Source organism: Sus scrofa, chromosome 8 (genome assembly GCF_000003025.6).
Source record: "Sus scrofa isolate TJ Tabasco breed Duroc chromosome 8, Sscrofa11.1, whole genome shotgun sequence".
Classification (NCBI taxonomy): Eukaryota; Metazoa; Chordata; class Mammalia; order Artiodactyla; family Suidae; genus Sus; species Sus scrofa.
In genome coordinates, this window is record NC_010450.4 from 569,862 (window position 1) to 582,235 (window position 12,374).

At 64.7% G+C, this 12,374-nt stretch overlaps 1 protein-coding gene across 6 annotated transcripts in view; it reads left to right on the top strand.

Moving 5' to 3' along the window:
* The window catches only part of UVSSA (UV stimulated scaffold protein A), a 29,319-nt gene continuing 20,382 nt past the window's right edge, over positions 3,438-12,374 (top strand). The window contains exons 1-8 of one of the 6 annotated variants that reach the window (XM_021100882.1): positions 3,577-3,592; positions 4,316-4,420; positions 4,528-4,663; positions 5,724-6,054; positions 6,988-7,108; positions 7,689-8,006; positions 8,747-8,859; positions 8,943-9,071. In XM_021100882.1, the coding sequence (XP_020956541.1) occupies positions 4,566-4,663; positions 5,724-6,054; positions 6,988-7,108; positions 7,689-8,006; positions 8,747-8,859; positions 8,943-9,071 (1,110 nt within the window). In that variant the 5' untranslated portion in view covers positions 3,577-3,592; positions 4,316-4,420; positions 4,528-4,565. The other 5 variants (XM_021100881.1, XM_021100883.1, XM_021100878.1 and 2 more) reach the window with 5 other exon arrangements.

A 12,374-nucleotide genomic window follows, 5' to 3' on the forward strand; every position in this document is an offset into this window, starting at 1 on the left:
CGGGGGGAGTTTGAGCACCGTTCACACGCTCGAACCAACCGGCCCAGGGGGCGCCCGGTTGTCCACATGCCCTTGACGCGGCCGGCGCTCCGGTTCCGACAACTCGGGTGAGTTTTGCTTTCACTCAGGTCGAACTGCGGCCCAGAAATGCCTGTGGTCCCGGCGGGCCGGTGCTTCGCCCCCGCACACCACCGCCTGCGCGAGCGTCCCGCCGGGGACCCAGGCCGGTTCCCGTGATGCTTGGCGCCGAGGTCTCTGCACTTTCCTTCCTTTCTCTTAGGTAAACATCTGCAGGCAGAGTCGCTTTGTCCTGGTGCCAAGGACTTTCCCCGGGGGGCCGCCCCTCCACACAGCCCTCCACTGCCCTGCCTGGTCCTCTGTGCCGTCTACCCCTCGGCTTTACTGGTCTGGGTCGGCCTGACGACCAGCGACCTGAGCGCCTTCCGGCTTGCTGATTGGCTAAGCATAAATCTGAGCGCGTCTCCTGCCCGTTTTTATTGGATTAACTCTTATCTTGATTAATAGGAACTCATTAGATATTCTGGATACAGGTTTTTGTCAAATATGTACTTACACTTTATTGACGGTGTCATCTGATCAGCAGAGGTTTTCCTCTTAGAGGAGTTCAGTTTATCGATTTTTTTTTATGGTGGTACCTTTTTATGTTCTGAGAAATACTTGCCTACCCCAAGGTCACAGTGGTATTCTTTTAGATCTTCTAGAAGATTTAGTTTTAGCTTTTATGTTTAGATCTGGAACAAGTCACAAATTGACTGGAGGGTCATCTCTCCCCATGGAGTAACGCTGGCCCCTTTGGTGGGAAAAGCGGTCCCCTGCCTGTGACTCCGGGTGCGTTTCTGGTGCCGACACCGCACTGCATCTTGGTCACTGCAGCTTTCATGGAAATCTTGAAACCAGGGAGTGTCCCTTTTGTCTATTTATCTTCTACGTTGGAAAGTCATCTTGGCTGTTGTAATAACCTTGCATCGCCACATAAATTTTAGAATCAGCATGGAAAATCTACCCCCTCAACCCTCCCCCAAAAAGGCCGCTGGGATTAAAATGGAACAGCATTGAACCTCTCGATCAGTTTGAGCGCAGCCCAGTCTGCTCAGGCTGCTTAACAGCAGCACAGGCCAGGCTGCTGACAGGACGGTGTTTCTGCAGGATGCCTGAGGTCAGACGTCCGGGGTTCTGGGGCCAGCAGCCTCCCCCACGTCCTCACAGGGCTCTTCTTCTCCTAAGGGTGCCATTTCTCCAGGATGGGGGCCCCACTCTTACGACCTCACTTAACCTTAAATACCTCCAAAACAGTCACACAAGGATCAGGGTTTGAGCGAGTTGGGGATGGTTGGGGACGCAATTCAGGCCAGGAATGTGGACTATCTATCCCCTTATTCACATCTGCTTTCATTTCTTTTTTTTTTGTCTTCTTAGGGCCGTACCCACAGCACATGGAGGTTTCCAGACTAGGGATCGAATCGGAGCTACAGCTGCCGACCTACACCACAGCTCACAGCAAAGCCGGATATTTAACCCACTGAGCAAGGCCAGGGATCGAACCTGTGTCCTCATGGATACTAGTCAGGTTCATTACCACTGAGCCACAACAGGAATTCCTTTTTGAAAAAAATTATTTTTTTCCTCTCCTCTTTCTTTCTTTTTTTTTTTTTTTTGTCTTTTTAGGCCACGCCCACAGTATATGGAGGTTCCCAGGCTAGGGGTCTAATCAGAGCTGCAGCTGCCAGCCTACACCACAGCCATAGCCACGCCAGATCCGAGCTGCGTCTGTGGCCTACACCACAGTTCATGGCAATGCCAGATCCTTAACCCACGGAGGGAGGCCAGGGGTCGAACCCACAACCTCATGGTTCCTAGTTGGATTCGTTAACCACGGAACCATGACAGGAACTCCTCTCCTCTTTCTTAGCCGCTCATGGAGATGTACTGTCACAGAGCCACCCTTTCAACGTGTACAACGCCAGGTTTAGTATGGTGATGAGATGGGCAACCACTTCTAATTCCAGATCACGGGAGCTCCCTGGTGGTCCAGCAGGTGAAGACTCAGCATTGTCACTGCTGTGGTGCAGGTTCCATCCCCGGCCTGGGAATTTAAGCATGCCTGGGGAGTGGCCAAAAAAGTCTAGATCATGTAAACCTGCTACAATGGAAAAAATAAAAACCATTAAAAAAAAGTCTAGATCATGTTTGTCACCCCAAAAAAGAACCTCTGCGGCCATCAGCAGCTGCTTCCCTTCACCCCGACAGCAGCCCACACGGGTGACAAGTCTGCTTTGGACTTGCCTTTTGCAAGCATTGCCGTCTAAATGGCCTCACCCTCCATCTGGCCTTTGTGACGGCCTCCTTTCACCTAGTGTCCTGTTTTGAAGGCGAACCCCTGTTGAAGCGCACCAGTGCTGCAGCCGGTTTTGGCTGAAGGCAGGCCCACTCTGCCCCGTCACCTGAGGGGCACGGGGCTGTCTCCACCGCTGCACGAAGGCCTGTGCCATGGCCGCGACGTCCACCTTCCGGGAGGTGCCCGTCTTCAGTGCCTTCGCTCCACTCTGCCCCTCCCCGGCCCTGAAAACCCCCAACTCGCTCGCTCCCTGGCGCCCGTCTGTGCTGGTGCCGTGGGCACTGAGAGCCAAGCGGGCCTGCCAAGGGAAGGCAGAAACAAGAGCGGGGGCGCGGCCGGTGTGGAGGCCCTGGGCTGCGGCGCAGAGCCCAACAGAGGGCCGGGCGCCCGGGGCTGGGAGGCGGGAAGCGGCGGGCGGGAGAACACCTGGTGCACATGTCCCGGCGGCTGGCCCACGGCGGTCCACTGGCTCGGGGGCATCACCTGGCACTTGGGGTCCCCGGCTGCGTGAGGAGCAAATGCCCAAGCCGAGGAGCCCCCGCCTCCGTTTCGTGGGACCACCGGGCGGGCGGGAAACAGGCCTGGAAGGGTGCCCCGGACACCGCTCCCTGCGCGGCCCTCGGACCTGGGAAACACAGCCGCGCAGCCGACGCTCTTTGCCGACAGCAGGGTCGCAACCCTCGGCGGAGGGCTGGGGGCACCCGCCTCCACCCTGTCCCCATTCGGGCCCTCCGAGCGGTGCCCGTCCGGACGCCCTGTCGCGGGGGCTGACCCGAGCACCGCCACCCTTCCAGCGGTCGCGCGGAGGAGGCCGCGTTCGCACCCCTCAGGCCCGCCCCACCCTTGGCCCGCGCACGCGGCCCCTTTAAGGACTTGCTGCGCCCGCCCGCCTCCTTTTTCTCGCGCGTCGCTCTCCCCAGCGGCCCCGCCCCCGCCGGGAGCGCGCCTGCGTCACCGCGCAGACTTCGGCCGCGACCCGGCATCCGCGCCTCCCGGGTCAGGGCCCGCCGTCGCTCGGGGTCATGTGACAGGCGTGGGCGGGGCCCCCACCGGAAGGGGCGGGCTAGCGTGACAGCGGCGGCGGCGTCGCCCGGTCGATGCGGTCCTGGCCGCGCCGACCTTCGCCCTCGCGCCGCCGGGGCCGGAGCGAGCCAACCACTGCAGCGATCGGGGGCACGTGACGGGGGCGGGCCCTTCGCCGGAAGGGCGGGGCGAGGCGAGCGGCCTGGTCGCGCGGTAGGTGCCGAGGTCGCCGCGCCGCTGGGGGGGGAAGGGGCAGGGGGAAGGGGCGGCGGGGCGGGGTCCGAGGGCGCGCCTTCTCGCGGGACGCCCCTCCTGCACCCCTCCCCGGACGCTGCTCCCGGCCCCGCCTCCCCGCCGCCGGGGCTCCCCACGCACCCGCAGGTCGGCCCGACGGGTCCTTGGGCCGCGCGGTGCTGGGGGTGTGCTCGAGAGAGGGACCCTGGCCTCGGCCGCCGCGGGTGTATTGAGCCCATGTCGTGACCCTACACGTTACCGTTGGCGAGCGCGCCGGGGGAGGCTGGGCACACCTGCCCCGTCCGTCCCTCCTTCCGCCCAATGAAGCTGAGCCCTACGGCCCCCCAGGCGTCCTGGCCACCCGTGCCCCCGTGGGCGTTGAGCGACCCGGCCCCTTCCTGCCTGCGCACCTGCTGCGCGGGCGCCTTGGCCTCCTGGACACCGGTCTCTGGGCGGCGCCCCGCGCGGTGGTCAAGTCGCAGCCACTGGCTTTGCTCTCTGGAGGCTGCCTGTGGCCTGCGGGTGAATAGCAGAGTTGGCAGGGAAGAGGCGCCGCGGCAGTCGTGTGGAAAACTGATTTAAACGTAACGCAGACAGTTCCGTTCCTTCCCTTAACTCGGGATGGGTGGGACAGAGCCTTGACTGCAGCCTCTGCCCCGCTCAGCGTGAGAGTTATTGTCCTTTTCTTAATTACTCCCCCAGAGTCCTTGGCCCGGCCTGGCATCTCGCCTTGAATTGTGGTATTTCACAGAAACACAGCAACCCCTGTGAGATGGTCCAGGAGGTTCATCTGGCAGAGGCCAGGCCGTGAGGACCCAGCCTTGCACCCATGTCCCAGTGCCCAGCATGCAGTAGAGCCCAGCACACAGTCGTTAATAAAGTCAAGAGCCCTGAAGTACCGCGTGCCCCTACAGGTAGTTGCTTAGCACCTCTGTGCTCCGCATTTCTACACATGGAGCAGCAGCTCTCAAAGTTGGTGGAAGAGCTCACGATGTCGGGAGAACCCCAGCTGAGTCCTGGGAAGATGAAGGAGCTGAAGAAGATTTGCAAGTACGTCTGAGGTTCAGCCTTTCACGGTGACGGGCTGGCTCCACAAGTCCTGACAGCCCTGGGAGGTTGTCCAGCTCCCCCTGGGGTCAGCCCTCCCCTGCCTGTCCCCAGGATGCCCATCTGCTGGGGAAGAAGCGGCAAAGGAACACTCCCAGGGCCCTGCGGCCCCCAGCCGGGGCAGTGGTCCTGTCCTGAGGTGGGGAGGACACAGCGGGGCTGCGGGTTCTGCCTTTCCGTACCACGGGAAGGAGGCTGGAGGTCAGAGTGGGCTCTGCGGCTCAGCAGGACCTACCTGTCTGGTTTTTCCTGGCTGCCTGTTTGGCATGTGGAAGTTCCTGGGCCAGGGATTGAACCCGAGCCACAGTAGTGACAACCCTAGGTCCTTAATCGGCTGCGCCACAAGAGAACACTTGGTTTCATTTGCTTTGTTTTGAGGACCTACCTGTCTTTGGAACACATACACCCCTCTCTTTTCCTCCCAGATGCGGGTACATAAGCCGAGGTGGTTGCTGTTATCCTTGTTCTGTATTTGCAAAACAGGAGAGCTTAAGTGAGGAGTGTTTACATTTGGGTAAAAACCTGAGATCAGGTTTCACTGCACACCCCAGAAAACCTCCAAACAGCGGGGCTTAAAGAGTGGAGGTTCCTGGGAAAAGGAGAAGCAAGAGGGGGTAAGGGTGTGTGCCTGCCCCTCCTAGGGCAGAAGTCCCCGGAGCTTTGGGGGTGGGGCCGGCAGCCCTTGACCCAGCAGCATGGGCTCTGGCAGTAAAGTCTGCCTCTTGCCAGCCAGGCGTGGGGATGGACATGCCCGTGTCCCGGTGAAAGTAGGTGCCCAACGCCGAATCTCATGCAGCAGGGCAGGAAGTGGCCGTCTCTTGGCCAGCCTTAGCCAAAGAAGTGAAAACCGCGCTTGGCTTCGCAGCCATACCGAAACAGGCAGGGGATTTGGCCCGCGGGCCGTTTGTCCTCCCTGTTCCGGGGGACTGGGGGACGGGCAGAGGACTGCGAGGCCCCCCTTGCGCGTGTGTCAAGCACTTGATGAGGGCGGCTCTGTCCCCAGGTCTTCAGAAGAGCAGCTCAGCCACGCCTACCACCTGCTGATGGCCCAGCTCCGCCAGGACCACGCCGAGGTCCGCCTCTCCGCCTTCCAAGTCCTGGACCAGCTCTTCACCCGGTCTCACCAGTTCAGGATGCTGGTTGTTTCCAACTTCCAGGAGTTCCTGGAGCTCACGCTGGGCACCAACCACGAGCGGCCCCTGCCCCTCCCCAGGGAGGTCGCGCAGAGGCTGAGGCAGGCCGCCACTCAGGCCGTCCGTGGCTGGAACGAGAAGTATGGCTCAGCCTATAAGAAGCTGGCCGTGGGCTTCCACTTCTTAAGGCACAGCAAGCAGGTGAGCAGGCCTGGCACGGCGCTGCCTGTCCTGGAGGAGAGGCGGGCCTGGCCCTGGGCACTGGGCAGGGGAGTGGGTGGGTGGACAGTACCCGGCATGGGCCGCGGGGCTTCTGAGACAGCCGTGTCGGCGCATCCCTGCGTGTGGGTGGCGCTGAGCCTTTGGGCTCTTTCCACAGTGAGGGGAGGGCAGCAGGCAGAGCCAGCTGCTCACGTGCAGCCTCCTCTGCGGCCGCCTTTCCCAGGCCATCCCGGCTCTCTCTCCCTGAGTCCTGCCTGGGCCGCTGTGCGCTCTGGCCAGTCTGGGTGGATGAAACCCGCCAGCATCCCCCACCTGCCACAGCAGCTCGTGGCCTCTCCCTGCTCTGAGCCCGTGGATCCTGCCTTTCCTGAGGCCCCTCTCAGGCCCCAGGACCCTGGGCGCAGCTAGCAGCCTCCTTCCCGCTAACGGGAGGGGCCGGCCACCTTCCCACCTGCAGCAGAGGAGGCCGGCAGTCTGGGCTTCTCGTGTCTTGTTAGGGAACGCTGCTGGTTGTGTTCTTTCCCGGGGTTAAACATCGGGTGTGAGCTTGAGTTGCTCAGGGCTGGGGCTGCGGGGCTTCCCTCAGGCTCGTTTTTGTGTTTTGCGTTTTTGGGCCGCACGAGAGGCACATGGGGGTTCTCGGGCTAGGGGTCGAATTAGATGTGCAGCTGCCGGCCTCCACCACAGCCGTAGTGATACGGGATCCGAGCCGCGTCTGCAGCCCACACCACAGCTCACGGCAACGCCGGGTCTTAACCCACTGAGCGAGGCCAGGGACCGAACCCGAGCCCTCACGGGTGCCAGTCGGGTTCGTCATGGCTGCGCCCCGCCGGGAGCTCCTCGGGCTCGTTTTGCCTCTAGTTTTCTTTGAGTTCTGTCGAGTCACGTCTCATCTTCACCTTAATGTCTCAGGTGGACTTTCAAGACGTGGATGCTCGGACTCTGGCCGAAAGAAAGCGGGCGGAGGAGAAACAGAAGCGACTGGACAGGATCTACAGGGAGAGGTCGGAGCGGGCGGCCAGGGAGATGGAAGGTGAGCTGGGACCGGCCCTCCGCGCTCTCCTGCGCCCGGCGGCCCTGCCGGAGCCGAGTGTCCGCAGTGGTCTGAGCCGCCAGGGGCCCAACGCCCCTCGGCTGCGCCACTGTGGTCTTGCCGGCCTCGTCGCCAGCCCCACCGTGTGCCTCCCGCAGCCAGCCCTTCCCGAGGGGGGCAGCCCTTCCCGAGGGGGGCAGCTGGGGTGCGAGCAGCGTGGGAGGCAGCAGGGTCAAAGGCGCTGCCGGAAGCCCAGCCTCCCGAAGGCCTAAGGCAGGAGCTGGGCGGCCCCAGGGAGCTCCCAGGCGGGACAGTGAGCTGCGCTCGCCCCGGGAAAGCGGTGCTTGTCCGATGGTGCTCTGGGCACGGAGGCACCTCACCCGTGTCCACCGATGCCACCCGGCGTGGTGGCAGCATAAGGCAGGCCGTACCGGGACCTCCCGGAGAGTGGCCTTGCGGCAGCCGGCAGACAGTCTCAGGCAGGGGATGTGCAGCTGCAGGTGGCCGGGCCACCCAGGCCGTCCCAGGGCGGTGGCGCGGCGCTGCTGGTGGGAGCCAGCGGGCCTGTCTCTCCTCCCAGAGATGACCGGGGAGATCCGGCGCTGCCTCACCGAGGTGGAGAGCTGCTTCCGGCTGCTGGTGCCCTTGGACCTTGGCCTGAGCCCAGGGGCCGCCTTGCCTGCCGTGGCCCCTGCTGCGGCTGAGGAGGGTCCCCCGGACCTCGGTGACGAGGAGCAGCCCTGCTGCAGCAGGTCTCTGCCCGCCTGTGCACGCTGCCCAGCAGCCGTGGGCGCGGGGGTGCTGCCCTCGGAGGATGAGGACAGCGACCAGGAGGAGTTCGTGCGGCGCCACGGGCTGGGCTCCCGCCAGTACACCCTGGACGTGGAGCTGTCCTCAGGTACTCTCTCCCCAGCTGTGCCAGGCTCTGCCATGCCGGGCCTCGTGGCCATGGGCCTCGGGGAGACTTCTGAGCTTGGGCTTCTTGGGGCCACGGCGGGGGTGGGGGCCTAAGGCTGCGGCGTCTGTGGCCACTGGCCCTGCTGTGACGGGCAGCATGGTGCGAGGGCGGGCCTGACGCTCTGAGTGGTGGGGAGCCTGGGGGGCGGTCAGAGGGCGACGGGGACGAAGGATGCTGTTGAGAAACACCGTGGCCCTGTGCTTGTCCTGAGAGGTGACACGCTGGCCCCTATGCCAGCCACCAGCGGGAGAGGGGCACCAACCATCCGTTCACCACCTGTGGCCCAGGCCCCTTGCTGGGGTGTGGGTGGGGCTGGGGGAGACCTAGGCCCCCAGCGTCTTGAGCCCTGCAGGCCCCAATGAACTATCGCCAGTCTGCCTGGGCCGGGGACACAGGTGGCACACAGGAGGTGGGACCCGGCTGAGGGTTGCCTGGGTGGGCGGGTCTGGAGCGAGCCCCCCCCCCCCCCCCGGCCCTGACGTGGAGGGGCAGCTGGGGCTTCTGTCCTGAGGGCAGCGTCAGCCTGGTGTGGAGAGAGGCGTTGGGGTCAGGCCGGCTCCACCTCGGCCTACAGCGCAAGGCCGTGAGCCTCCTCCCTGGGGACCCCTGGCGCAGCGGCATGGGCAGCAGTACGGGTGGCCCCGGCAGTGGTCTCCCCGTGACCCGCGTGCTCGTTGCAGACAGCCTGAGGGTGCGGGAGGACGAGGACAACTTGGCCGTCATCCACGCGGCCCAGGACGCGCTCAGGCTCATCCAGAACAAGTTCCTGCCGGCCGTGAGCGCCTGGGTCCAGGTGGGCTGGGCGCGGGCAGGGGGCAAGGGCGCCCTGGGGCAAGGAGGGTGCCTGGCCCGCCGAGTGACACCCTGCCCCCGCAGCTCTTCACTCGCGCGGGGACACACGGGGGGCACCTGGAGGGCGCCATCGACCTGAAGGCCGAGCTGGAAACGGCCCTGAGGAGATCCCGGGAGCTGGACATCGTGCCCCAGGGGCCCCGCCGGAGGGAGGTGAGTGCCGCCGGCCAGCCGGGGACGGCAGGGGGCCCTCCCCTCTGACTGGAGCTCGGCCTGGGATGGTCCGTGCTCCTCCTCGGTGGGAGCCGTGAACCCAAGGACCGGAGGCCACAGCCAGGCTGTCCCTATAGGCAGGGGGGCTGGGACAGGATCTGGGCGGGAGGGGGCAGGAGGGGGCGGGAGGTGGAAGGGGACCTGGGGAGGGGCACTCAGGGCCCCCGCGTTTCTTCAGGGGCCGTTGCCAAGGATGCCCGCAGGGCACAAAAGCCGGAAGGCCGCCTTCTCGGGCTCTGGGGGGTGCTTGAGGCCGCCATCTGCTGGACATCTGTTGCCACCTCCCAGGCACCACGAGGGCCGAGGGGGCGTTGGTCCTGTGAGGACTGCGGCCCCAGCAAGGCGTGTGGCGTGGGGGCAGGTGTGAGGCCCGGTTCTGAACCCTGAGCCTGACCCCAGGCCCCCGCACTGACCCGGAGCCTCAGAGGTTGTGGCATCCAGGTCTCCTCTCGTGGGCCTTTGTACCAGAGAAGGACTGAGGGAGAGAGGGGTCCCTGGGGTGGGGGGGTGGGGGGGCAGGGAGCCGTGACGGGACCCGTTCGGGGACTGGGAGTGGGGACTGGGAGCCGAGAGCGGCCGGCACTCAGCTCCAGGCCCGGCCCCCAGGGGCTGGTGGCCGGGAAGGGCGTGTGTCTGGGCGTGCAGCCCGGGAGCCGGCAGGGGGCGAGCTTGCCCTTCTCCTGACCGCGGGGCCTGGTCGGCAGCTGGGGGCCTGGCCTGACTCCACGGCTGCGGGTCAGTTCCTCCAGCACTGGCTTCGCTCAGGAGTGGGACGGGACAGGAAGCAAGTGCTGTGCCTTTTGACCAGGGTGCTTGTTTCGGTGGCAGAGGGGCTGTGGTCAGGGGAGGGGCGGGTCTGGTGGGCTCGTCCCAGCAGGTCTGGGGATTGATTTCTGCATCTCGGCAGATGCGGTCGCAGCGCCAGGGCAGAGGTGGGCCTGGGGGCAGTGACCAGCGGAGGCACCGGGCTCTGTCCTGTGCACCCCTTCCGGGCCTCCAAGGCCCCGCCTGCCCTGCACGAAGGCCGCTTTTCTGTAGCTGTGTCTGGCGGGGCTGGGGTGACACACCTAGGTGTGCAGTGGGCGTTCTCAAGGCAGCGCGGGCTTCAGGCAGAGCCAAGAGGGGCGACTAAGCTGGGGCAGCCTGCCCTGCTGGTCTGGCAGGAGTCGAGGCCAGATCTGGCCACAGAACCTCCTGTGTGGCCTGACACGGCCCGGCCCTGCTCATCCCACAGCCCCTTGAGGATCACTGGGTGAGGCCAGCTGCTGGGGTGAATCCGAGGAGCTTCCTGGCAGCCCCAAAGCCCAGGGGGCATGTGGCCACGTGGTCAGGTCAGCAGACTCACCCGAGGCGATGGCAGGCAAGGAGGCTTCTGAGGGCCTGAGCCAGGGGTGGCCCGGCGGGTCGCCTGGTGGAGGACTGCAGCGGGAGGGCGCGGCGAGGCCCTGTCAGGCGTCCCCACGAGCTGACCTCGGAGGCCCCAGAACCCTCGGAGATAGTGCTTGTCCTCGGTACTATCGATGGAGTGATTGGGGCGCCCAGCTGAGTAGCCGCCTCCGCCTTGTCTGCACCTCGGCGCCGAGCTCGGAGCCAGGCCTGGTGACGGCACTCGCTGGCCCGGTGCTCCTGGCTCCTGCGCACGTGTGAGGCGTCAGGGACGTGGGTCCCGTGCCTGCCCTTTCCCCGCTGGCTTGGCTCAGGCTCGGCTCCGGACTGCGGGCTGAGCTGGGAGTGCGGAGCAGCAGCACGGGCGTCCGTGTCCTAGGGCTTCAACACCCTGAAACCTGGAGGCCCGGGGCGCCCGGGCGCCACCCCGCTCGGGGCCTCCCGCTTCAGTGTTTGGGTCGCCGCGTTGTCTTCTGTCCTTGGAGAACATTCAAGCCACTTTAGGTACGTTTGGCCGTGTGGTTTCTAGAGCGCCTGTCCCACCTCAGGGGAGGCGGGCCGGGGATAAATCGTAAGTGGATCGATGCGGAGCATCCTCCGGTAGATTTAGTTTCCAGCCAGGCTGCTCGAGAGAGCTGTAATAACCCGGGGCTGCTCCGTTTGTTAAACTGATAAAAATCCGTTGAAAACTTTTAAATTGCCTGCTGTTTAATTGTGTGGCTATGATCACCACTTACCTTCTCTTGTGTAATTAACAAAATATTAATCTCCCACCAACCGGTGACTCAGAAAAAAATAATTCTGAGCGTCAGTCCGTCAGCTGTCGGCGGTGCAGGCGTTTTCTTGGCTTCTGGCTTGCTTGCTTGCTTCCGAGGCCGCGAGGCCGGCGCGCTGCTCTCCTGCTCAGCCCTTGCTGGGCTGGGGCGGCTGCCGGGGGCTTTGAGTGCGGACGCATCCTCCCTGCAAAAGTGGAGCTCAGGCCCCCAGAGCAGGTGAGGCTCGCCAGCCGTGGGTCGCCCGCTGCCTTCGGCCTGGGCGGGTGCGCAGGGCTGCGCCGGACCGCGGCCGCGCTTGCGGCTGTGTGGGCCGCGTGTCTGTGCTGCTGGGGCTGAGCGCTGGCTCCTCGCAGGCGAAAAGCTCAGAGCGGGGCTGCAGGGGATGAGATGTTGACCACGCGGCGCCCCAGGGGGCAGGGAAACCCCATCCACGACGGCGGGGCCAGTAAACCGCCTTCCTGGTGACGCGCTCCCTCCACCACCATCATGCCCAAGGCTGCCCTGCGCTGCGAGGGCTGGAACTGGGGCGGCGTCTGCGCGGTCCCCCTGTGATCCGAGGACCCAAACGTCTTAGCTGCTGGGGGCCAGCCCTCCCCACCCGCAGCCTCCGGGCTCTCTTTGCCCGACACCCTCCGGGGCGGCCCCCAGGCGTTCCCGTGTGGTTCCCTGTGCTCCAGAATTAGCCGAAGGAGCTAGGCTCCCATCCGAACCCCATTTAGAGATGAGCAGACCGGGTCTGGGGGCCTTGCCTGAGCCTTCTGGCCAAGGCTGAGCGGCCCACAGCGACCAGCGCCCTCACGTAGGCAGAGGGCCGGCATCCGTCGGGGGCTGGAAGCCCCGGGCGGGGGTGTCCGTTAGTGGAGGGCGTGGGTCCCCTGCCTCCGCCAGCCACGACTCCTGGGAATCGGGGTGCCCAGCCTCAGCCCGACAGCGGATGTCCAGGCGTTGGGATGACCTGAGGGGGCAGTGATGTCCTCTCGTGCCCGCAGCGGTGTCGTGGTGCGAGCAGGCGAGAGGGAGGGTTACCCTGGGCCGGTGGCTCTCAGACGCTGCAGGAGGTAGGTGCTGCTCTGCCCGCCCG